Consider the following 22,911-nt stretch of genomic DNA (forward strand, 5'->3'; position numbering starts at 1 on the left):
CCTCCTCACTTGAGGGGACTTTCAATGCTGATCTGGGTGGCAGCCGAGGATACGTCCCTTTTGAAGAGAGGATACTCTGGGTCTGCGAAAGTTTCCGCTGTCGGAAAGTTGGGGCACAATTCTCACGACATTGCGGCTCAAAGTACAACTAGACCCTGACAGCTTATCCACGTGGCAGGATGGACAAGGTGTGGGTCAGGGTTAGGACTGGACAAGGGAGGAGTGCAGGATGGGACAGCTAATGCCATACTATTAGCACCTCAGTTGAAGGGGTTAAGATCGCGACCAGGGATAAATAATGTATATGACACTGTACATATGCGCACTGTATGTATATGGGGGATGCCTTTGTTTAATGATGTAACCTGTGGAAGTTTAAGTTGTTGGTTAACTATATATATATATATATATTGATCTACGAATTACTCTCGAGATAATGCAATGACAGCGTGATAAAGAATTCAAAGAGTGGAGTATACTGTAGAGTTAATGCAATAAGGGGTGGACGAAGGCGATTGTTTAGTCTCACTTTATACGTTACAATCTGTTTTTGGATGTGTTGATATATGGACCGTGCTGCTTTACTTGACTAACATTGATTACAGATTTGTTATGCGTGTAATGTACATGGCAAAAAGTATAATGCAATATCACATATTGCTGTTATGGATAATAGAAAATTAACAATATAAAGATCAAACAAAAAATGAAGACTTGAAGGGCACTGTTAAAGGCTGGTAGTGAGGGAATCCGCGGCAGAGGGAGTCATTGGGTGCACCGAGAAACATTGTTGCACAGGGCTCCACTAGCGCTAAAGCTGGCCACTTCCACTTCCTACAGTTCTAACACCGAAACAAAAACGTTGACTTGAAAACCCCTTGAGTCTGCAGCATACCTTCAAGTTATGTATGATTTAGCAGTGGCCTCTGTTGTTCTAACACTTTTTTTATTTTTGTACAATCTTTATTTGTTTGCATTGGTGTCTTGTAATTTTGTATTATATGTGTTGTTTTTTTGCACTTAACATAATGCTGACGAGTAAAAATCCCACACACAAAGTTTGTCCTACGACTCTTAGCATGTGCGTGTGGGATACTGGTTAGAGGATTTACGTTGAAATAAATTAATAAGTATTAATGTCGTCCTAAGGTGGCATAATAATGGCACAGAAAGATAAGGGAGCCTTTTGAAAAATGCAATTATATCCATGGTGTGAAAGGATTTCTCTTGTGTAATTTTATATTTTGAATGATCCTGCCCCTCATCACCTCAACAGGATCTCTCCCCTTTATAAGACAACTGGAATTTTTATCATGCACTCATCTGAAAACAATCAGTTAACATTGAGTAAAAAATATCCATCTTTGTGACACCTGCACCTAGTTTTTCCATTCAATGTTACAAATGTAATCCATTTAATACTGTTTTAAAATATATCGACTTATTTCATTTGTATATATTTTTTTTTTGTCCATGTTACTATTATCCACATTAGGTCTCTTCAGGGATGCCAAATAAGATCAATAGTCCTGCAGTGTCACTTTCTGTGTAGTCCCTTCTTGTGATGTTGCATGCAAATTAGAGGGGCCTCACATCTACTCTTGCGCCTGGGGCCCCAGAAGGTCTAGGACTGGCCCTGCACAAGGGTATTAGTGGCCGGCAGGAGAAGCTCCATAGCACTGCGGCAGCCCACGAAAGCCTACGGCTGGCCGATGCGTCATGACGACAAAGCAGGAAACAAACTGGAGAATGAGCGACTCCCACACCAGGCTCTAATGCCAACACAACAGGCTCCGAACAATGACTGCGAATCCCTTGAATATAACTCGGCTTGACTGTATTTGAAATATTGGATAGAATGCGATTGTCAAGCAGCGGAAATCGGGGCCGGCAAGCATATATAGCCCTCGGTAATTGTCTTGGCAACATGGAAACAGCTGAGGGATTCCCATCTGCATTGAAGGATTCTGGGTTTTGGAGTGCTCTCTTGTAGGTACATGCTTAGCCCCACATACATTTCTCATTTATTTCCTGTAACCCTGTTGCAACATACGGGTCATGCCTATTGTTGTAGGGGGAAGTGGGACTGGGAGGCAGGGCATGAATCCCTTCGTTGTCTCCCCCACCTCCTCTTCTTCGTGACTTTTAGCTCTGTCTGTATTCTGCCTCCTCACTCCATCCCTTGTGCCCGGGGCCCTCTGATGTTCATTGTTCTGCCCTGCTGCCCAGTAATTTTGGATGCCCCCTGTTGATATTGAAGATCCCCCACCAATGTCAGGTGTTTAGGCCCAACACTTCCCGCTGTACTGAGGTCACCTGCCATAGCTCTTCAGCATGCTTATAGTAGTAGTTGGTTGTTGCATGGTCACCTCAGTCTTGCATACGTCCACATCTGTTCAGGAGTCCCATCTGGTCCGGGGCTTTATCAGTCCTCTGTCCTGCTTGACTGTGCCAAAAGGTGGGTGGAGTGGTGTCCACTAACCCCTCTTTACTGCTGTTCTCTCCCCAGTGTGTGCTCATATGTCAAATGTTGAGCCCGCTAGTGTTCTTCCCGTACTTGAACTGTCGGCAGCTGTGGATAGGGTTGCAGCCTTTCCTGGTGATGGATTTAGAGCCCCCTGTCTACTCCTTTGCCACCATATAAGGCTCAGCCCTACCCCCTGTAAGTCAACTTTATTTTATCATTTAAGGCATTATCCTTGAAGATCCATCTACATTAGGAACTTGTAAACATTGACCATCTACTACGATTTGGGTCAATGCATTTTCCTTTTAGGTTCACAAGCAAAAATGAGCATATGATACATGTGTTTCCTTTAACGCAGTAGTCTTGCATTCTTTGAGTTCTTATATTGGTCAGTGGTCTGGTCGTCGTCTACTGATATGACTCCGTTCCACAATCGAATCCAGAATGTGATGCCAGAGGCAGTTACAGACTGAGCCGGTGCCAACAGACACCCTACTTGAACCTCAGTGAATTTCCTGTGTGGATCTACCTCTGTTTCCAGTACGTTTTAAGTATCTTTAGATATATTTCATGTTATATAATTGATCCATGTTTCTCTTTTCGCTATTGCTTATCTTGCAATGCCCAGTGTGACTGGTTGCACCTTGCAGCAAGACAATGTTGACTTTAATCAGATGCACAGTAATTCATTAGGGGTGTTTAAAATGTGTGTTGCTTTGTTTGGAATGTGCTGACTGGAATATTTAATTGGTGTAAAGTACCTTAAGAACAGTGGACCATTGTAAATAAAATTACTAGAGTGGGAGATTAAGGAAGACTTACTTTTCCTAATGATTATTTCAGAGCCACTGCTAACCTAGATACTCCTTGTTTACACCTTCGCATGTTTATTGGGAACCAGCAAACTATTTTTTACATATCTTGGATAAAAGATAAGGTAGAATGAATTTCCTGTATGCAATGACCTTCAAATAAAAGTGCAGACTATAGTTACCATATATGGAGTAACTGCTGTTACTGCACATATTGGTATTGAGTTTTGCAGCAAACATTGCACCCTACACAATTTTCCCCAGGTAACTTTTGACAGATCAAACTTGGCAGTATTTATCAGTGAAAAATTCCTGTTAAAAAACCAGACGTGCATTTTGGTGAGGTAAGCACCAAAACATGCACCACACCTTGCCAACAGATTTTATCTGGTGTAATAATTATTGCAGCTGATCCAGGGGCATTTGTATTTGATGCTACAGTGGTTTGTTTTCTTTAATCTTTTGCACAATTATTTGCTAAATTGTTGCTCTTTTGTGCCTTAGGTCCAAGATGGGCTTCATGGAACATTGGTGTTTTTATCTGCATCAGATGTGCTGGAATTCATCGGAATCTTGGTGTTCACATATCAAAAGTCAAATCAGTCAACTTAGACCAGTGGACACCAGAACAAATCCAGGTACATTGGTTTTGTGATGCAAACAATAAGGTTCTACTGTAACAGAACTGTTTGAGTATGCCTCTACATTCAGAAATATAAAAATACATTCCTTGTGGATGAAATTTCCTACAGGCAATCTGCATTCTTTTTCAGGCGTATCTTTTTTAACCTGCCTTACATTATGTCTTGGAATCTGTAACATAACAGGGGTTGTATGTCACAATTGAATATATTGAAACATTGTCTGACATAAATATTGTTTCCTAAATATTGCTTACAAAAATAAAAAAAGAATAGAATGGTGACTGAGGTCTGACACCCCATCGGGAAACTTTAGCTAACGTGTAAAGATGCCATAAGCCCCAGGCTTAGAATTACCCTCAGGGCAGTGACTTATGTGGAAATACTGTGAAAGAAAGTGGGGGATGAGGGGTAGTTGGAACAACCCAAGGGTTAACAGGATGAAAGACCCCAGGAGAGGAGAGATCAGCTGATAGACTTAAGAAGCCCAGATTGCTTGTCCTCAAACAGGCTTCTCTAATGTGTATTCTCTCGATGTAATATGTCCACCTCCAGACTATGGTGGACCTCCTGCACTCGCTGGGTTTCACTATCAACGTGCCAAAGTCACACCAGATTCCCTCTCGGAAGCTTCTTTTCATCGGAGCAGTTCTGGATACAGCGCGGTTTCAGGCTTATCCTCCCGAGCAGCGAGTCTGGGATATTCGGGCTATGATACCGATGTTTCAGCCTCTAGCCCGGATTTCGGTGAGAATGACCCTGAGGCTGCAGGGCCTCATGGCCTCCTGCATCCTGCTGGTGGATCATGCCAGGTGGCATTTGCGGGCTCTGCAGTGGGACCTGAAGTTCCAGCGGGCGCAGCATCAAGAAAATCTTTCAGACTGCGTCCAGATCTCGGAGGGCACTGCACACCAATTGCAGTGGTGACTAACAGGCCAGGATTGGGTCAACGGAAGATCCCTCTCCCTTCCCCTACCAGAGTTTGCAGAGGTGACCGATGCGTCATTCCTGGGATGGGGCGGCCACATGGGAAAGGCAGAGATCAGAGGCCTCTGGTCCCCGACAGAGTCCAGGCTCCACATCATCCTTCTGTAGCTCCAGGTGATTCGTCTTGCATTTAAGGCATTCCTTCCTTCTGTCAGAAGAAGGGTAGCTTAGGTGTTCACGGACAACACCACCGCCATGTGGTACTGCAACAAACAGGGCGGGGTGGGTTCGTGGACCCTATGTCAAGAGGCTCTTCGCCTTTGGACGTGACTGAAACATCAGAGCATGTCCCTGGTGGTTCAACACTTTGCAGGTTCTCTGAATGCCAGAGCGGACTAATTCATCTGCCAGTGCATGAGGGATCACGAATGGCGTCTTCACTTGGAGGTGGTGCAAGGTCTCTATCAGCAGTGGGGAGAGCCTTGGTTAGATCTGTTCTCCACCGAAGAGAACACTTAATGTCAGCAGTTCTGCCCGTTGGAATTTCCAAAGCAGCACTTGCTCTGCGATGCTTTTCGTCGTGAGTGGAATTGCGGTCTTCTATACGCCTTTCCGCCTATACCACATCTGCCCAGAGTGCTGATGAAGATCAAGTGCGACTGGGCCAAAGTCATTCTTGTGGCTCCGGACTGGACACGAAGAGTCTGGTATCCCGAGCTCTTGAACATGGCCATCGATCCTCCGATCAGACTGCCTCTTCGGGAGTATCTTCTGTCGCAGCAGCAGGGGGCAGTCCTCCACCTAAACCTGTCCAGCCTCCACCTCCTTGTGTGGAGATTGAGCGCCGATAGTTGACAGCTTATGAACTTCCTTCCAAAGTCTGTAATGTCATCTTGGCAGTCAGACGTCCCTCAACTAAAACAGTAGATGGAACAACATTGTGGCATTGTTCACAACAATGGCTGTGAACCCCCTTTCTGCCTTTCTTTCAGAGGTTCTCCTCTTCATTCTGTCTTTGGCTCAGCAGGGCTCTGCTCTGGGCACACTTAAAGGCTATCTTTTGGCCATTTAGGTCTTTTTTTGCCTTACTGATCAGCCTTCTCTGTTCAAGACCCCTATTGTAAATAGGTTTCTTAAGGGCATTACTCACCTTGTTCCTCCTATTCCTTTCGTAATGCCCCAATGGGACTTGAATCTGGTCTTCACTTACCTTATGTGTGCTCCTCTCGAGCCACTACATAATTGTCCTCCCAGACTCTTGACCTTGGCCTACCCACAAGGCTGGACACACCCTTGGCCCCATCTTCAAAGGAGGAAACAGCATCCACTTCAGCCACACCACGCAGCCGCCATGGACGGACCGGCACTGCATACACTTCCTCGTCAACAAACCCAAGCTGCCCAAACCTGCTCCGCACCATCTGTGAAGGAACTGGAGCAGAGTCACTGAGGAGCAGCTCCACTCCACCCTCAACCGCGACACCCCCACCGCTGCAACCAACACCAACCTCGCAGCCAGGGAACTTCACATATGAATCTCCAACTGTGCAGACAAGCTCGCCCACTATGCTACTCCGACAGGCAGCGCCCCAGGAAAGCCGCCTGGTTCACCGCCAACCTCCAAGAAGCCATACGCACCTGCAGACGCCTCGAGAAGAACTGGAGAAATAGCAAAACGCCTGAAAACCACACCACCTATAAGAACGGAATATCACCAATGCATCAGCACCACCAAAAGAAAATTCATCCACAACAAAATCCTTGCCAACTCCAGCAACTCATCAGCGTCATCCAGGAATTCACCAAGCCCCCCAGTGATACCACAGACATTGCCCCTTCCCAGGACCTCTGCGACAAGCTTTGATAGTACCTCCATCAGAAAATCAAGAACCTCTACGACAACTTCAATGACAAAACACCTGACTCCACAACCACCTCCTCCTCCTGCAACGCCAGCCAGCCCATAATTTCCTCCTGGACTTCGGTCATGACCGAAGAGACCGTCTCGACCATGAAAGGCATCCACTCGGGGAGGCCCCCCACAGACCTCTGCCCATTGCACATCTACCACAAAGCTGCCATTGCCATCACACTAGAGCTATGACACACCATCAACACCACCTTCAAGACAGGCACCTTCCACGATGAATGGAAACGCGCAGAAGTCAGACCCCTTCTTAAGAAGCCCTCAGCAGAACCCACAGACCTCAAGAACTACCGGCCCATCTCTCTCCTTCTCTTCGCAGAAAAAGTCGCAGAGAAGACTGTCAACACACAGGTAACAAGGCTAATCGAACACAACTCCATCCTCGACCCCTCTCAATCCGGATTACACAGCAACCACAACACCGAGACCGCCCTACTCGCTGCTACTGATGACATCTGCACCCTCCTCAACCAAGGCCACACCGCAGCCCAGATCCTACTCGACCTCTCATTCAACACTGTCTCCCACCGCACACTCGCCACAAGACTACACGACGTCGGCATACAAGGAACCACCCTCGATTGGATCTGCTTGTTCCTCACTGGCACAAGCCAAAGAATCAGACTCCAACCCTTCCTCTCCGAACCCATGGAAATCAACTGCAGAGTACCCCAGGGATCATTGCTTACCCCAACCCTCTTCAACATCTACATGGCCCCCAATCGCCGCCATCGTCAGACATCACGGCCTCAGCATAGTATCAACTTCCAGGAAGGAATGCAGGACGTCACATTCTGGATGAGCAACAGCTGCCGGAAGCTGAACTTGGAGAAGACAGAAGTCCTCGTCCTCGGAACCACCCCGTCAGCATGGAACACCTGGTGACCCACCGCCCTCAGCAGCCCCCGACCCTCACGGACCAAGCCAGAAACCTCTGCATCGTACTCGACTCCTCCCTGTCCATGAACCGTCAGGTCAACGCCGTCGCCTCTAGCTGTTTCAACACCCGCCACATCCTCCACAAGACCTTCAAATGGATCTCCCCCAAGTCCAGGAAGACAGTCTGCTGGATTACGGAAACACCCTCTATGCCGGTATCAACAAGTCTCTACTCCGCAAGCTCCAGACAGTACAGAATACCGCAGCCAGACTCGTCCTCGGTATCACTCGACACAAGCATATCAGCCAACACCTACGGAACCTCCACTGGCTCCCCATAGAGAGGAGAGTCTCCAGATACTCACCCACACCTACAAATGGCTCTACAACACCGGACCCTAATACCTCAACTAGAGAATCGCCTTCCACGTACCCAAAAGAAACCTCCGATCCACCAACCTCACCCTCCCGGAAACCCTGTGTATCCGCAGAGCCAGAGCAGGAGGAAGAGCCTCCTCCCACATCATGGCCAAGACCTGGAACGAGCGCCTGATCAACATCAGATGCGCCCCCTCCCTGAACACCTTCAGGAAGGCCCTCAAGACCTGGCTCTTCAACTGAACGGAACTGCTGATCTCACACCCCCCGCATCTTGATACCCTCACGGGTGAGTAGTGTGCTTACAATTACCTGATTGATTGATTGATTGATTGATGTTATAGACTGCTTTTCTGATTGCCATCACCTCTGCTCACATCTTCTAAACCTCCTTTCCTTGCTGTCCATCCAGACAAGGTTGTCCTTCAAACTAGACTTTCTTTTCATCCCAAAGTCATACCTCTTTCCACATAGGATAGGCCATCACTTTGGCCACCTTCTTCTCGCATCCTTCCAAGGAGAAGGAGACACTCCACCGTCTGGATCCAAAACGTGCGTTATCATTTTATTTGGATCGTACAAAACAATTCTGGGTGGACCATCAACTCTTTGTTGGCTATGTGGGCACCAAGAAAGGTCGGCCCGTGCAAAAACAGACCATCTCTTGATCAGTCATCCTTTGCATTAGGATCTGTTACTAAAACAAAACTAAACTAAAGGGGCCTCCGGAGGGACTGCGAGCCCATTCAACCGAGGCGACTGCAGCCACTACTGCTTTGGGACGTGGAGTCCCCCTCGGTGATATCTGCCAGGCAGCCACGTGGGCATCACTGCACACGTTCACTAAACATTGCAGCCTGGATAGTCAAGTCCGGAGAGACGGCTTCTTTGGCTGTTCAGTTCTCCAGGATTTTCTGGTGTGAACTTAGTTCGCAGACCCACCTCCAGGTTTGGTATTGCTGGGGTATCTATTCTACGGTAAGGAATCTATAACTAATAGTCTCTTTCAGATGAAAAAGTTACTTAACTTCTGTAACGATATATCTGTAAGAAACATATATTGGTTATAAATTCCTTACCGTCCCACATATCCTCCCAGTTCTGCGAACTGAATTCTAGAGTAAGGGACTCCCTTTTAGGACCCTAGTTTTGTGCATCAGTGGTCAGTGTCTTGCATGGCTCTGCGCTTCTGGAGTGGAATGTCGTGTAAAAGAACTGACGTCAGCACACAGGGGCGACGTCTAAGTAAATGCCGCAATGTCATCCTGGTTATCACGTCGCCGCACGCGAGTCGACTTCTGCCACATACCGATGCGCAGGGGTACTGCTGAGAGAAAAATTCTTCGGATCCAGTCTGACGTCTGGGGGGAAATCTAAGGTATGGAATCTATAACTAATATATGTCTCTTACAGATATATTGTTACCGAAGGTAAGTAACTTGTTCTATTGGCCTAACCTCCAAATGATGGAAGTAGTCACCTTACTGGACCCTCTGACTTTCAGATGCCTTTATCACCTGTGACCAAATAGTTAAAATAGTTCTACGCCACCTCCATTTGGGAAAACACAAAGGACTTATTATTTCTCCCTATTTCAAGTAGGGAAGGAAATCAAGGTTGGGGCTTCCTTTCTCATTGCTTCCTTTCTGAGATCATGCATTTTTTTCTTTAAAACAGTTGGCGTAGGAATCTGCTCTAGGAATATGAGGATACAGTGATCATGGCGATGCATCGCTTCTTTAAAGCCATCAGGATTGACTCAGTCCTATGTCACCATTATTGTATCACCACCATTGCCACCACCTTTACCACACTTTTGTAGGACTATACTGCAAACCATTGACCATTATGATTGAATTGTTTTTCTCAGTCAGATACTAATTAACATCTACCAAGGCCATCCATTCATCCTTTTTGTATCTGCTCACCCCAAGATTCTCCAAGCATTCCAACTGGTCTTTAAAGCCGTTGATAGTGGCAAGTGTACATGACGGAAATGTAGCTGTTGTCAAAGCTTCCACGATATCCAGTTTATCTTGTCTTGCCAACTGCCTCCATTTAATATTCTTTTTCCTTTGAAGTGGTCAGAAATGTCCCCCTGCCTCTGTTCCAGGTTGTTCACCAGTCTTGAGCAGCTCTGCCATGGGAGTCTCTTGCACTGCCTCCGGTTCTCTCTCCTGCTATACCTCTTTGTAGGTCTTCCAATTATGTCCTCCACCTTTATAGGCAATTGCCACATACCCACTGAGGCACACTTTGACCAGGGGTGACCCCTCTTCAGCTCCTAGTGTCTCCAGAGGTCCTCAAAGGCTCTGCAGCAGTTCGTTCAGTTGCAGAGCTTTGTCAGTGACCTTGGACGTCACATTATCATATGCTCAATTGTTCAATTGATTCCCACAGGCTGGTTCATCAAGAATTTATCAACTCTGAATTCTCTGGATGCGGGATTCCAGGGTTGTAAGAAATTGGGTTTTTGATTGAGGAGGGTGAAGAACCTCCATCAAGTGAAAACCACAATCCCTGACAGGATGAACCACAAAAGTCACAAAATTAACCTGTACTTAACCCTCTGGTAGCTTGGCACAAAAGCAATCAGGCTAAACTTAGAGGCAATTTGTAAAGCATTTATGCAGCACACAAGCAGTAATAAAGTGAAAACACAACACAAGGAAAATCCCACACCACTTTAGAAAAATTGAGTCATTTTTATTAAATAAAATGAGAACAAAAATGGAATCCTATCAATAGAACCTGAGATATGCAGTTTCAAAGATTTAGGTAAGCAATAGCGCCCAAAAGCACAAAGCACCACTCAAGGTTATCTGGTTGTGCTAGACCGGGGGTAAAATCGCAAGTTCAGCCTGTGATGAGTGCAGGCCGGACGGTTAAAGGGACCAGGTTAGTCCTGCTGAAAAAGTTTCCTTCTCAAAGTATGGCCCAAAGAGTCAGGTTTACGGTGGCTGATGCTGCGGGGGGCAGGGAGAGCACTGTAGAAGGTCGTCGCTGTAGCGTGAAGAGCAGGCTTAGCGTCGCAGAAGGCAGCCGCTTTAGGGCACAATCCTGTTGGGCGTCATGGATGGTTGATGCTTGAGCTATGCGTTGGTGGTTACTGAAGGCTGTCGATGCTGTAGCGCGAAATGCAGATCTCATGTTGTTGGTCGTCGCTGACAGTTGCTATAGAGCGAGCAGTCGGGTTCATCAGAGCTTGCATTGGAGGTCATCACGGACGGCAAGATCTCCATGCAAACAGGCCTGTTTGCGGTCGCGAAGAGGCCAAAACCTCTGGGATTTCTCCTTTTTCTTCAGAAGAGTGCATTCTGTTGACAAAGTTGATCCCAGGAACTAGGGAGTCACCTCTTGAGGACCAAGGACTCACTCCAGCAGAGGCCAGAAGAGCTCAGGCAGGTCCAGTTGCAGCAGGTCAGCTGGGCTGTTGCATGGAGCCCTCTGGAGCTTGTTGTGTCCTGATAGTTCAGAACAGAAGGTCAGCCAGTTGACCTTTGGAATCACTCTGCCTGGCATAACTAAAGGGAGCAGGTCCAGCCTTCCTTCTCAGAGAGTATGGTAAGGCCTCAGGCAGCAGGGCAATCCTGTGGCAGCAGGGCACTCCTTCTGTAGTATCTACGTGCCCAGGGGTGTACTGAAGAGTTGGTCTGAGGGTCAAATTTGTATGCCTGGTGCCAGCTCCGAGGTGCAAGAAACTTCTGGAGTTTTTATTTTGCCAGGTCGAAAAAAACGTTTAGAATTGCACACAGGCTGCTATGGCAGACCGGTGACATGTTGTAAAAGGGCTACTTAAGTAGATGACTCAATAAGTGCTGAAGCCTCACTAAGTAGTATTTAATTTACAGGCCGTAAGTACATGTAGTACCACTTACTAGGGAGTTATAAGAACATTTTATGTGCTCATTGAGTGAAAGCCAATTTTACCATATTTAGCACAAGCACTTGAAGATTGCTTAGCTGTGGTTCTAAAGCCAACAAAAATAAATTACAGCAAAACTGGAGGGGAGAAGGCAAAAGGTTTGTGGAAGACCACCCTAAGGCTGTCAGGCTAACGAGGATCCTGTGCTTTTGCCCCCACATCCCTAAGCTTTTCATTAGGAGCAGAAAGCCCGCAGAATCAGTACCATTTTAATCACTGCTGGGTACTGATGGGGCTCTGATTAATATCCTAAATCAGGCATTGGAGGCAGGCAAATAAAGCGCTCTGACGAAACTCTGAAAGACTGCACTCTTCAGAGCTTGCCCATCCATTTCCTGTGTATCTTGTATCGTGTGCTAACTTTCCTCTTTAACTGACTTATTTGGTATTTATTTGTTATCTAGGTGTTCATATTCAGCGCAACCAGTCATTTATGATTTGTATTCCCCTTTGCACTAACCCATGAGCAGGAATCGTGGGTTATTGTTTTCTAGTGGGTGGCAAACTGCTTTAGTTGCAGGATCAGAATGTGCATCTCAAGGTATTGTGCGTGTATGTGTATTAATAAAACTTGGCTCTCTGGTTCCCGATTCTGGAGATGCCACAGCAGTTGCACCACAGGTGACCCAAACCTTTGAAGCAGCAGGGCAGAATTCTCAAGTATAACTAAGAGGGTCTGTGGCATCACAACGCATCAGGTTTAACTTTCTCCCATGCATCAGGAATAAAGACAAGGTTGCATAAGCACTGACTTGATACAGAAGAAAATCAGAAGAGGAAGAGGGAGGACTGATACTACAATCAATTTTCGCCATACTTTAATAAGGGCTTCTGTTTTTATTAAATCAGATGTGCGGGTAGTGGCAATGCGAGTTTCAGAAGGCGGTAGAAGCCGATGATAGTCTTTAGCTGTCTTAGAATTGTTTGACTATGAAAGCAAACTTGGTGAACCTGGGAGTGGTATAACTATGAAGGTAAACAGAGTTGAAGTATTTGCATTTGTATATTGCTTTATGCCCTTTTCGAAATGCACTAGCGCATAATGGCATGCTGCACTGTAAGAAGTGTTTGATTGGAAGAATGTTGAGTTGCAGTGTGCATTGTGGGAAGTATTTTGTTTTTGTGCTTGATGTCTTGAGGGCTACAATTATCTGAACATCAATCACTGCACTTAGATGATTAGCGGGATGAAATGGAGTGAGAGGTAGAATACATGAGCGTAAGTAACTGGGTTAATAGTTGTTTGGGTAGAGTAAGTATCCACTACAAGTAAATATCACAATCGTTGTCCGGATGAACTACTAAAGTCCCTAAAACTTGAGCTCAACCCCTATTAGTTATGGTTAGGAGCAGACCCTCCTTAACTCAGAGGCAATGTAAAAAGTATTTATGCAGTACTAAAACAGGAGTATATCCCCAAAATAATTGGAAAAACAGAACAAAATATAAGAACCAAAATTAAACTAAAAATGGTGAAAATCTGGGCGTGGCTTGGAGCGTCAAGATGGCGTCCCACTTTTAGAGTGCTCTGGACTCCTTTGTCATCCGCTCTGCAATCCACCAATATCAGTGCCCATCCTCTCCTCTAATCCACTGCCTGCAACTAAGCAACATCCCGACGACCTACCAGTGTCGAAGACACTCCCCTGAACTCGCCGCGGGGATGGGACTGCTGCATGGTCCTTGACTGGCCCGGAGCCAAAATTGCGACACCCACTGGACTGTGACCTGGGCCTGAATACTGGCGTTTGTTGCCCGCTGGCTCCCCCGCCGAGAAACAATCCATCCCAGCTAGGCCCGGTGGACGTGCTGGAGGCCTCACTGCTGTGCGGGCAGGATGGGAAACGGCCACTACAACGCAGCCGTTTCCACGCATAACCATAACCACGCATGCATTACAACGCATGCGTGGTTACAACGAAAAGCCTTTACCACGCATACCTTTACTACGAAATTCGTAGTAAAGGCATGTGTGCTAAAGTTGAAAGAAAAAAAAAAGGGGGGGGGTTGGGAGGTCTCCCTCTCTCTCTCTCTCTCCCCCCCCCCCACCCCCCCCCCCCAAAAAAAACGTGGGATTAAAAGAGGGCTTGGGGGGGGGGGGGGCACCCCCAAAAATAAAATATAAAAAAAGCCGTAACTGATTCCGTCAATTAAAGAGAGATATGGAGGCAATCCACGTCGTTAGAGGAAACGGAAGGACACTTCCGCTTCCTCTTAACGACGTGGAAAGTCACCAAGGAAGTTCGAGGAGAGAAGAGGTAAGGGGGAATGAGGGGGTGGTGTTGCGCAAGGGAAAAATTTAAAGAGTAGATTATAAGTGCGATATCCTTTAACAAGAAAATGCCATTAACATGCATAATTTAACAACGAAAATCGTTGTAAAAGTATGCGTGGTAAAGGATATTCGTGGTGATGGCATTCGCATTGTAACGCACGCGTGGTAAAGTCATACATTCAAGCGGGATCGGCTTTCGGTGCTGTGGGCCCACGTTGTGGCTTGCGCTCTCCGCGGCCTGATGGTGGAGGACCTGAGGCCCCCTCCCTGATCGGACCCTTGCGGCCTGGAGCGCAGGGCCCAGACCTGAGGCAGTCGTGCTGTATCCCCGCTGGCGGCGGACTCCGGGAGGGACGGCTGCGGTCACGAGCAGCGTAGAACGCCCGGAGGGGCCTCTTCCCGCACCCAGGCACTAAGAGCCTGTGGGCCGGAGGCGTCCTTCCGACCCTGACTGTAGCTGCGGGAGGCCTGTATGTGAGACCCTGCGGCCATCCATCAGCCCGGGCGACGCAGGAGATCCCAGTGCACTGGCGCGACAGACTGGATGCGCCCACCAGCTGTGCCTCCAGAGATGCGGTGAGTCAAGTGTGCTGCTCCGCGCTGAGGTGGGGAGGCCTGTCCCCTTTGCCCTGCTGGTCCTGGTGCGGGCACGGCTGGGCCCCCCGTAACCCTGTGATTTTAACATCGGACTCCTGAGGCGGAAGCCGGGAGTGCTAGGACATTATCTTTTTAAAATTGTTGTGATACTGTGATTTTAAATACCTTTCCACTTGCACTTTTGGCCCCCTGAACAGCGGACTCACGCTGCAACGACACCCTTGAATTTACTCGCCAACTCACGAGGGCGAGGCGCGTCACGAGACACGCCCCCTCTGCTGGCCACGCCCCCTCACCAAGCGGTATAAATAGCGCGCCAAATGCCCTGGCGTCGCATTTAACATCGGACTCCTGAGGCGGAAGCCGGGAGTGCTAGGACATTATCTTTTTAAAATTGTTGTGATACTGTGATTTTAAATACCTTTCCACTTGCACTTTTGGCCCCCTGAACAGCGGACTCACGCTGCAACGACACCCTTGAATTTACTCGCCAACTCACGAGGGCGAGGCGCGTCACGAGACACGCCCCCTCTGCTGGCCACGCCCCCTCACCAAGCGGTATAAATAGCGCGCCAAATGCCCTGGCGTCGCATTTAACATCGGACTCCTGAGGCGGAAGCCGGGAGTGCTAGGACATTATCTTTTTAAAATTGTTGTGATACTGTGATTTTAAATACCTTTCCACTTGCACTTTTGGCCCCCTGAACAGCGGACTCACGCTGCAACGACACCCTTGAATTTACTCGCCAACTCACGAGGGCGAGGCGCGTCACGAGACACGCCCCCTCTGCTGGCCACGCCCCCTCACCAAGCGGTATAAATAGCGCGCCAAATGCCCTGGCGTCGCATTTAACATCGGACTCCTGAGGCGGAAGCCGGGAGTGCTAGGACATTATCTTTTTAAAATTGTTGTGATACTGTGATTTTAAATACCTTTCCACTTGCACTTTTGGCCCCCTGAACAGCGGACTCACGCTGCAACGACACCCTTGAATTTACTCGCCAACTCACGAGGGCGAGGCGCGTCACGAGACACGCCCCCTCTGCTGGCCACGCCCCCTCACCAAGCGGTATAAATAGCGCGCCAAATGCCCTGGCGTCGCATTTAACATCGGACTCCTGAGGCGGAAGCCGGGAGTGCTAGGACATTATCTTTTTAAAATTGTTGTGATACTGTGATTTTAAATACCTTTCCACTTGCACTTTTGGCCCCCTGAACAGCGGACTCACGCTGCAACGACACCCTTGAATTTACTCGCCAACTCACGAGGGCGAGGCGCGTCACGAGACACGCCCCCTCTGCTGGCCACGCCCCCTCCAACGCCCTGACGACCGACTATATATCATGTGTCTCGGTCGGAAGCGCAGCGGACGAGCGCAGCGGGCGCGACGTTTGCGCGCCGAAGGCGCGCCTAAGGCAAGCCCGTCTGCGCCCGTCCGCGACCAGACGGGGCCAGGGGCCATAAACCCTGATCCCCACACTCTTCTGGTCAGGACGTATTCCTCGGCGGCCCTTCGTAGCATAGGCAGTGGAGTTGGTGCTCACTGTACCCATATCTACGCCCCTACAGAGCTTCCTACTCAATGCCTGCTCTGTAAATATTCCTTCCGCCACCCCTCTACGTCTATTTTAGCACAAACATACCGCATGTTTGCCCTAAATTGCCGCTCCCTACCCAAACATAGCACGCAGATTGCTATGCTGCTAGAAGAACAAAAACCAGACGCACTTTTCCTGACGGAGACGTGGCTCACTGCGCACTCTGAGCCAGACGTAGTACTAGCTCTACCTTCAGGGTATCACATTGTCCGGTTAGACAGATCGGAAGGGAGAGGGGGAGGTCTGGCGTTCATATTGAAGACCCAGTACCAATGCCGCACCTCAACAGAAACCATTCCTGAGTGTGAGAGCATAGCATTCTGCATTGAGATGAATGCTAATAGCTCTTTTTCCGGCACCCTTATTTATCGCCCCCCAGAACAACCAAAAATGTTCCACAGATCTCTTCCAGAGATTATAGCAGAAAGAATTATGGCTTCGGCCAACCACACGGTCCTAGGGGACCTTAATTTCCACTTCAACTCCCCCTCAGACCAACTCGCTAAAGAACTAACAGAGGACCTTGGAGCTCTTCAAATGTCCCAGCTGGTGTTAGCTCCAACTCACGAAAAGGGCAATTTACTGGACCCCATATTCAGCAACTGCCCGGGTCTGACGGCCGACCTACCTATCCCCATCCCATGGTCAGACCACTTTCTGGTCCCGTTTACCTGGACCACACAAAAAGTCCCCCAGTTGCCACTCCAAGTCACTACTAGAAGAAATTGGAAAAAGCTCCCCTTGGATGCCTGGTCACACAATCTGGACGCTACTCGTCCACTACCCTGCCCAGACCCTAATGTGACAAATAGAAATTTTGTAGACTGGATTACAAATTCACTGGATTAGATCCTCCCTCTTCGCAGATCTTCCTCAAAGAAAGCACACAAATCTGCACCCTGGTTCTCCGACTCCCTGAGGGAACTAAAACGCCGTTGCAGGCAACAAGAGAGAGCCTGGCGACTAGACTTCCTTCCGGACAAAAAGGCCGCCTACAAAGAGGCGATCAAAGCTTACAAAAAAGGAATTAGGCTCGCCCAGGCAACCTACTACTCTGATAAAATTCTTGAAGCTAAATCTAAGCCTAAGGAAATCTTTAGTATAATAAAGCTATGCACCAGCCCCAAGACAGCAACCCCGCCTAATAAAACCCAGGACCAATGTAATGAGCTTGCTAACTTTTTCCATGACAAAGTCGTAAAAATCTACTCTACATTCCCAACAGTAGCCACAAACCGGGACGCGACTGCCTCACCTCTTCCCAGACCGCACCTTCCCCCCGAGCAGCCCTCCCTTGAGCACTTCCCTCTTTTGGATCTCGACACCTTAGACAAGGTGGCACGCCAAGTTAAATCAGGCTCCCCATGTGACCCTGCTCCCCCAGATGTCCTGCTGCAGGCATCTAAAACCACCTTGCCAATAATACTGGAACTTCTCAACTCGTCCATCTCTGCATGCGTAGTCCCCACGACATGGAAGCAAGCCATGGTGCGGGCGCTGCTAAAAAAACCTAGCCTAGATCCCGATGATCTTGCGAGCTACCGCCCCATCTCACTTCTCCCTTGGGTCAGCAAGGTTCTGGAGAAGTTTATAAACGCCCAACTCGTTCAGTTCCTAGAGAACCATTCTCTGCTACACACATCGCAGACAGGCTTCAGACCGAAGCACGGTACTGAAACCGCCTTGCTAGCAGTCACAGAAGAATCTCGAAGGGTACTGGATCAGGGGGGATCAGTGGCAGTGATCCTCCTTGATCTAAGTGCCGCATTCGATACGGTCAGCTATAACACCTTGCTGAACCGCCTCCATGACATCGGAGTATCTGGCGACGCACTAAGGTGGTTTGAGTCTTTCCTGTCTGAGAGATCCTTTCGGATCTTTGATGGCGAGACAATGTCCTCTAGGAAAACCCTCAGCTGCGGAGTACCACAGGGCTCTTCCCTGAGCCCTGTGCTGTTCAACGTATACATGAGGCCGCTGGCGGGTGTCGTCGAACCGTATGGCATCAAAATTGTGTCATACGCCGACGACACGCAACTAGTGGTCTCATTGGCCGCGGGCAATAACAGGCAACGCCCGGCAGATCTGCTAAAATGCTTAGAGGATGTCAAGGGATGGATGACCTCCTCCTCCCTAAAACTGAATGGGGACAAGACGGAGCTAATGCTCCTAGGCCCAACCTCCCCAGTACCTTTCACCTCTCTATGGCCCTGTACTCTGGGTCCTCCTCCAACCCCCAAGGAAAGTGTTAAAAGCCTAGGAGTGTGGCTGGATAACAAACTCTCATTTACCAACCAGGCCATGAAGCTGTCCGCCACATGCTTTGGCCTACTAAGAATTCTTAGAAAGATCCTTCCACTTCTACCGCTAGAAGCTAGAAAGGTGGCGGTACAGGGCCTCATTCAGTCTCGTCTGGACTCGAACAATGCCCTGTATGTGGGGGCTCCCGAAATGACCCTCCGGAAATTACAGATCGTGCAAAACTGTGCAGCACGCACCCTGCTACAGATTCCACGATCCCAGTCAGCCAGACCGGCCCTGAAGAGTCTCCACTGGCTGCCAGTGAGGCATAGAGTAGCATTCAAGGCGTTATGCATGGCACATCACGCCTTTTGGAAAACAGGCCCACCCATTAACAACGACCTTGTCATCCCCTATCATCCAAACAGGAATCTTAGGTCGATGGAAGCCTTCCTGGCTGTTGTTCCCAGAGTGAAGAGAGCCAGGTCGGGTGGCAGGCTGTTCTCTCTAAACACTGCCAAACTTTGGAACGCCCTTCCCCTCTCACTCCGATCTAATCCAAATCTGCTTTCATTCCGGAAATACCTGAAGACACTACTGTTTGCTAAATCCTTCGTGTCTTAATCCTTCCGCTCCTGGTCACTCCGCCTCAGTACAACTTAGCGCTTGGACGCCCCCGGGCAGCAATCGCGCTCAATAAATTTATTTTCATTTCATTATTTTCATTACCCACGCCCACAGCAAGAGTGTGCCTATCACGGGGGAGAACGGCTGTCGCGGTCGGGCAGCAGAGACCTCGTGCAAGGTTCCCCCCCCCCCCCCCCCCCCCACTCCCCTAACGCCTACCCTTCTGCTCTGGGGCACTACAAATCCTGAGAGACTATTGGCCCTGGGGTGCGGGTGGCCCTACATTTGTGTGATCCTGCTGGCATTGCGAGGATGATGTAACAACTCGTATCCTTGGCCTTACTCCCCGAGTTTCACTGGCAGGAGCCAGCCACGTTGACACCCGGAGTGACTCGAAGTAGCAGCACCTGGACAGTTGTGGTAGGGGGCCGACTGCGAGATCGCGTGGTGGTCTGAGAGACCCCCCCCCCATCCCCTCCTGCCCTGTTGGACCCCTCGCTTTCCAGGTATTGATTGAGAACCCCCCGCACCCACCTGCCCCGGCGGGGCCATACACCTTGGCGAGGCCCTGGGCACGATTAGTGACATACCTCCTGGATCCGGGGCAGGCTCCTGCTGTGTAGCTCGATTGCGGGTGGGCCCCCACTGGCCTACTTGTTGTTGTTGTTGCAGGCCTCCCCCATACCGGGAGGTCTGTGCAGGCCAGGCCCAAACGAGAGCCGTTGCGTACCGGCCGGGGCTTGGGCAGAGAGCACCGGTCCGGCGGGGCAGTGGGCTGGACCCCGCAGCGAATGGACAGGGGTAGTGGTATCCTGCAACACCACCTTAAGACGCTGTTCTCATAGCTGGTCCACGGAGGCCCTTCTTAGACCCAGAGTCGTGGGGCGTCCGGGGCTGCGAGCGTTGAACGGCCTACCGGACGCAATAATACCTTCTGGGTGAGAGTGGCAATACCCATCTGAGCCCCTGCCTGGGCCATGTGTTGTGCCGTGCCACCACTGGCCCAGTTGATGGCCCGTTACACATCCTCGCCTGGAGCGTCCAAATCACATGTAGCTGGTCCGCCACCCCCCAGACAACACAGGAGACGTACGCAGTCACATAGAGGCTGATGAACGCATAAGGGGACTTCCGTATCGCCCGACGTCGCGGCTTGGACACCTGTTGACCTCATCGGGCCTCGAGTCCCTCTTCCCACCATTGAGATGGATCGACAGCCAGCCTGTCCCCCGCACGGAGCCCTTCCATGACTGTAAACCCGGCATCAACAGACTGATCTTTCTAGAAGCCCTCCAATTTGAGGCTCCATCCCACAACCGAGATTCGAAACTGAGAGGTTCCAATGGGAAGAGACAAGAGTAACACTTCCCATGGCACTGAAGAACACAGAGATTATTGTCAAAACTAATAATGCATCCAACAACATGGAGGGGTCCATTACGCAATACTCACGTAAATGTTTTAGTTTAGTCTAACTAGTTATGTTTTATTTTGCAGGGCGACAGATGCTTCCGGTCCAGGAGTATGGGGTGGGGGGGAGCGGCGGGGGGGGGGGGGGGGGGAGAATGTTGGGATCATTGTCCTTTGTTTAATTTTATGTTGGGATTTACCATTGTTTCTCTTTTTCACTTTTTGCAGCACCTCGTGCCAAGATCACGCGCCCCACAGAGCAAAACCGTGATTGCATCTCCCTATAAAATTGCAACGGTCCCCTGGAGCCTCCACGTCCAAATTTCCATTCGCCCCACACTTCTGGCATGGCACGCACATCCACTATGGATAAACCCCTTCAGATTTTGACTTGGAACGTGAATGGACTGCTAGATCGCATTAAACGGGCTGCAGCCCTCAAATATGCCCAGAGACACGCCCCAGATGTACTTATGCTCTAAGAAACCCACCTCCTGGGTACCAAATGCCCCTTCCTGGCACGGTATGGCTTTGATAGGCTGTGGCATTCTGGGTTTGAGCGAGGGTCCTGAGGGGTTGCATTCCTGCTGCGCCGAGGTCTTCCTTACACACCCACACACATCGCCACAGATCCTCAGGGCCGATTCATTAGTTTGTGCGGGACACTAGAAGGGGCCACCCTTAACCTGGTATCCGTATACATCCCACCAGCCACTCTTGCCTCCTCTCTGTGTAGGGGGGAATTTTAACACAGTCATGACACCCCTGCTCGACACGACTGGCACACCCACTCCCACTAGAATAGCAAATGCAAAGAAGTTTGTAGACTGGGCAGCTGCCCTAGGCCTGTGTGACGTCTGGAACCCCTGTAGTTCTCAATATACTCATACTTCAACGGCACATCTCACGCACTCCCGATTTGTCATGGTCTTCATGCCTGCCTCCGATTGCCAAAAGGTATCAGGCATTGCCATCCTTCCCTGGGGGATCTCGGATCACTCAGCCCTGTCTTTACACTTAGGCGACACCCCTGATACGCCTCACCCAGTATGGTGACTAAACGCCTGGTTCTTACAAGATAAGGAGGTTACGAAGGAGATAGGGGAGGAACTACGTCAGTACTTCCTTACTAATCTGTGATCGGTCCCCTCCCCTTGTATCCTCTGGGAAGCAAGTAAAGCTACTATCCGAGGCGTTGCTATAGGCCAGGTCCAAATGCGCCGGCTGGCCCAGACCAGTCGTCTAACCCTTCTCGAGGCACAGGCGACGCGGCTTGAAACAGCCCCAAATAAGTCCCCAGGTGGACAGGGAACTCGTGGCCATACGTGAAGAAATTAAACACATCTCCCTAAAAGACCGCAATGGACCGCACTCCGCTAGCCCCTCCTTCGGGTCGCCCCAAGGGAAGCTGGTACATGAAGTTCTTGAGTGGTTCACCCCAGTGGGTGCAAGTAAGTACTTGTTGAACTGATGATCTCTGAAGGAGTTCTTGAGTGGTTCACCCCAGTGGGTGCAAGTAAGTACTTGTTGAACTGATGATCTCTAGACCCGATACATGTCCCGGGTTTTAAAATATCGCCGGAGACATGGCTCGGGTTTCGGGATAACTTCCCTCCTCAGTAAAATAGTTAGGGGTGGAAGAGAGGGCCGCCAAGCAACTGTCAAGGGCCTCAGTGCCCGTACAGGCACGCAGGTGTGTCGTCCAGGAGCTTCGCAGCTCAAAGCTCGAGGGAGCCATTTTTATAAACAACCGCAATGGACCGCACTCCGCTAGCCCCTCCTCCGGGTCGCCCCAAGGGAAGCTGGTACATGAAGTTCTTTATAAAAATATCTCCCTTAAAGATGCTGTGGCATACCTCGGTAGCCCGAGTGTACGGATGGCATGACAAGAACGTAAGGCTGCTGCACAGTCTAGTCTCCTACCCCTATGCCAATCGAATAATCCCTGAAGTCCAGGATCTTTCATTGGTCACTAGGCACACGTCACCCGCAATCGCACAGGCCTTTGCAGAATACTACGCCCATCTATACTCCGCTCATAAACCCAAGACTCGCCTTCCAGAAATACTTCATCTGTCAGGCGTCCAACTCACCTGCGTTGTGGATACCAAGGCTGCAGACCTCGATCTCCCCTTAACCTCGGAAGAAATGCATAACGCCATCTCTTCATTAAAAACAGGGAAAACGCCAGGCCCGGATGGCCTC

The 22,911-nt window shown here is 49.4% G+C and overlaps 1 protein-coding gene across 2 annotated transcripts in view; it reads left to right on the top strand.

Annotated features, from left to right (window-relative positions):
- SMAP1 (small ArfGAP 1) overlaps positions 1-22,911 on the top strand; it is a 924,147-nt gene that overhangs the window by 295,522 nt on the left and 605,714 nt on the right. For both annotated transcript variants that reach the window (XM_085610917.1, XM_085610918.1), the window contains exon 2: positions 3,784-3,917. In XM_085610917.1, the coding sequence (XP_085467043.1) occupies positions 3,784-3,917 (134 nt within the window). The remainder of the gene's footprint in view (positions 1-3,783; positions 3,918-22,911) is intronic.

This window comes from Triturus cristatus, chromosome 6, assembly GCF_964204655.1.
Source record: "Triturus cristatus chromosome 6, aTriCri1.1, whole genome shotgun sequence".
Taxonomy (NCBI): domain Eukaryota; kingdom Metazoa; phylum Chordata; class Amphibia; order Caudata; family Salamandridae; genus Triturus; species Triturus cristatus.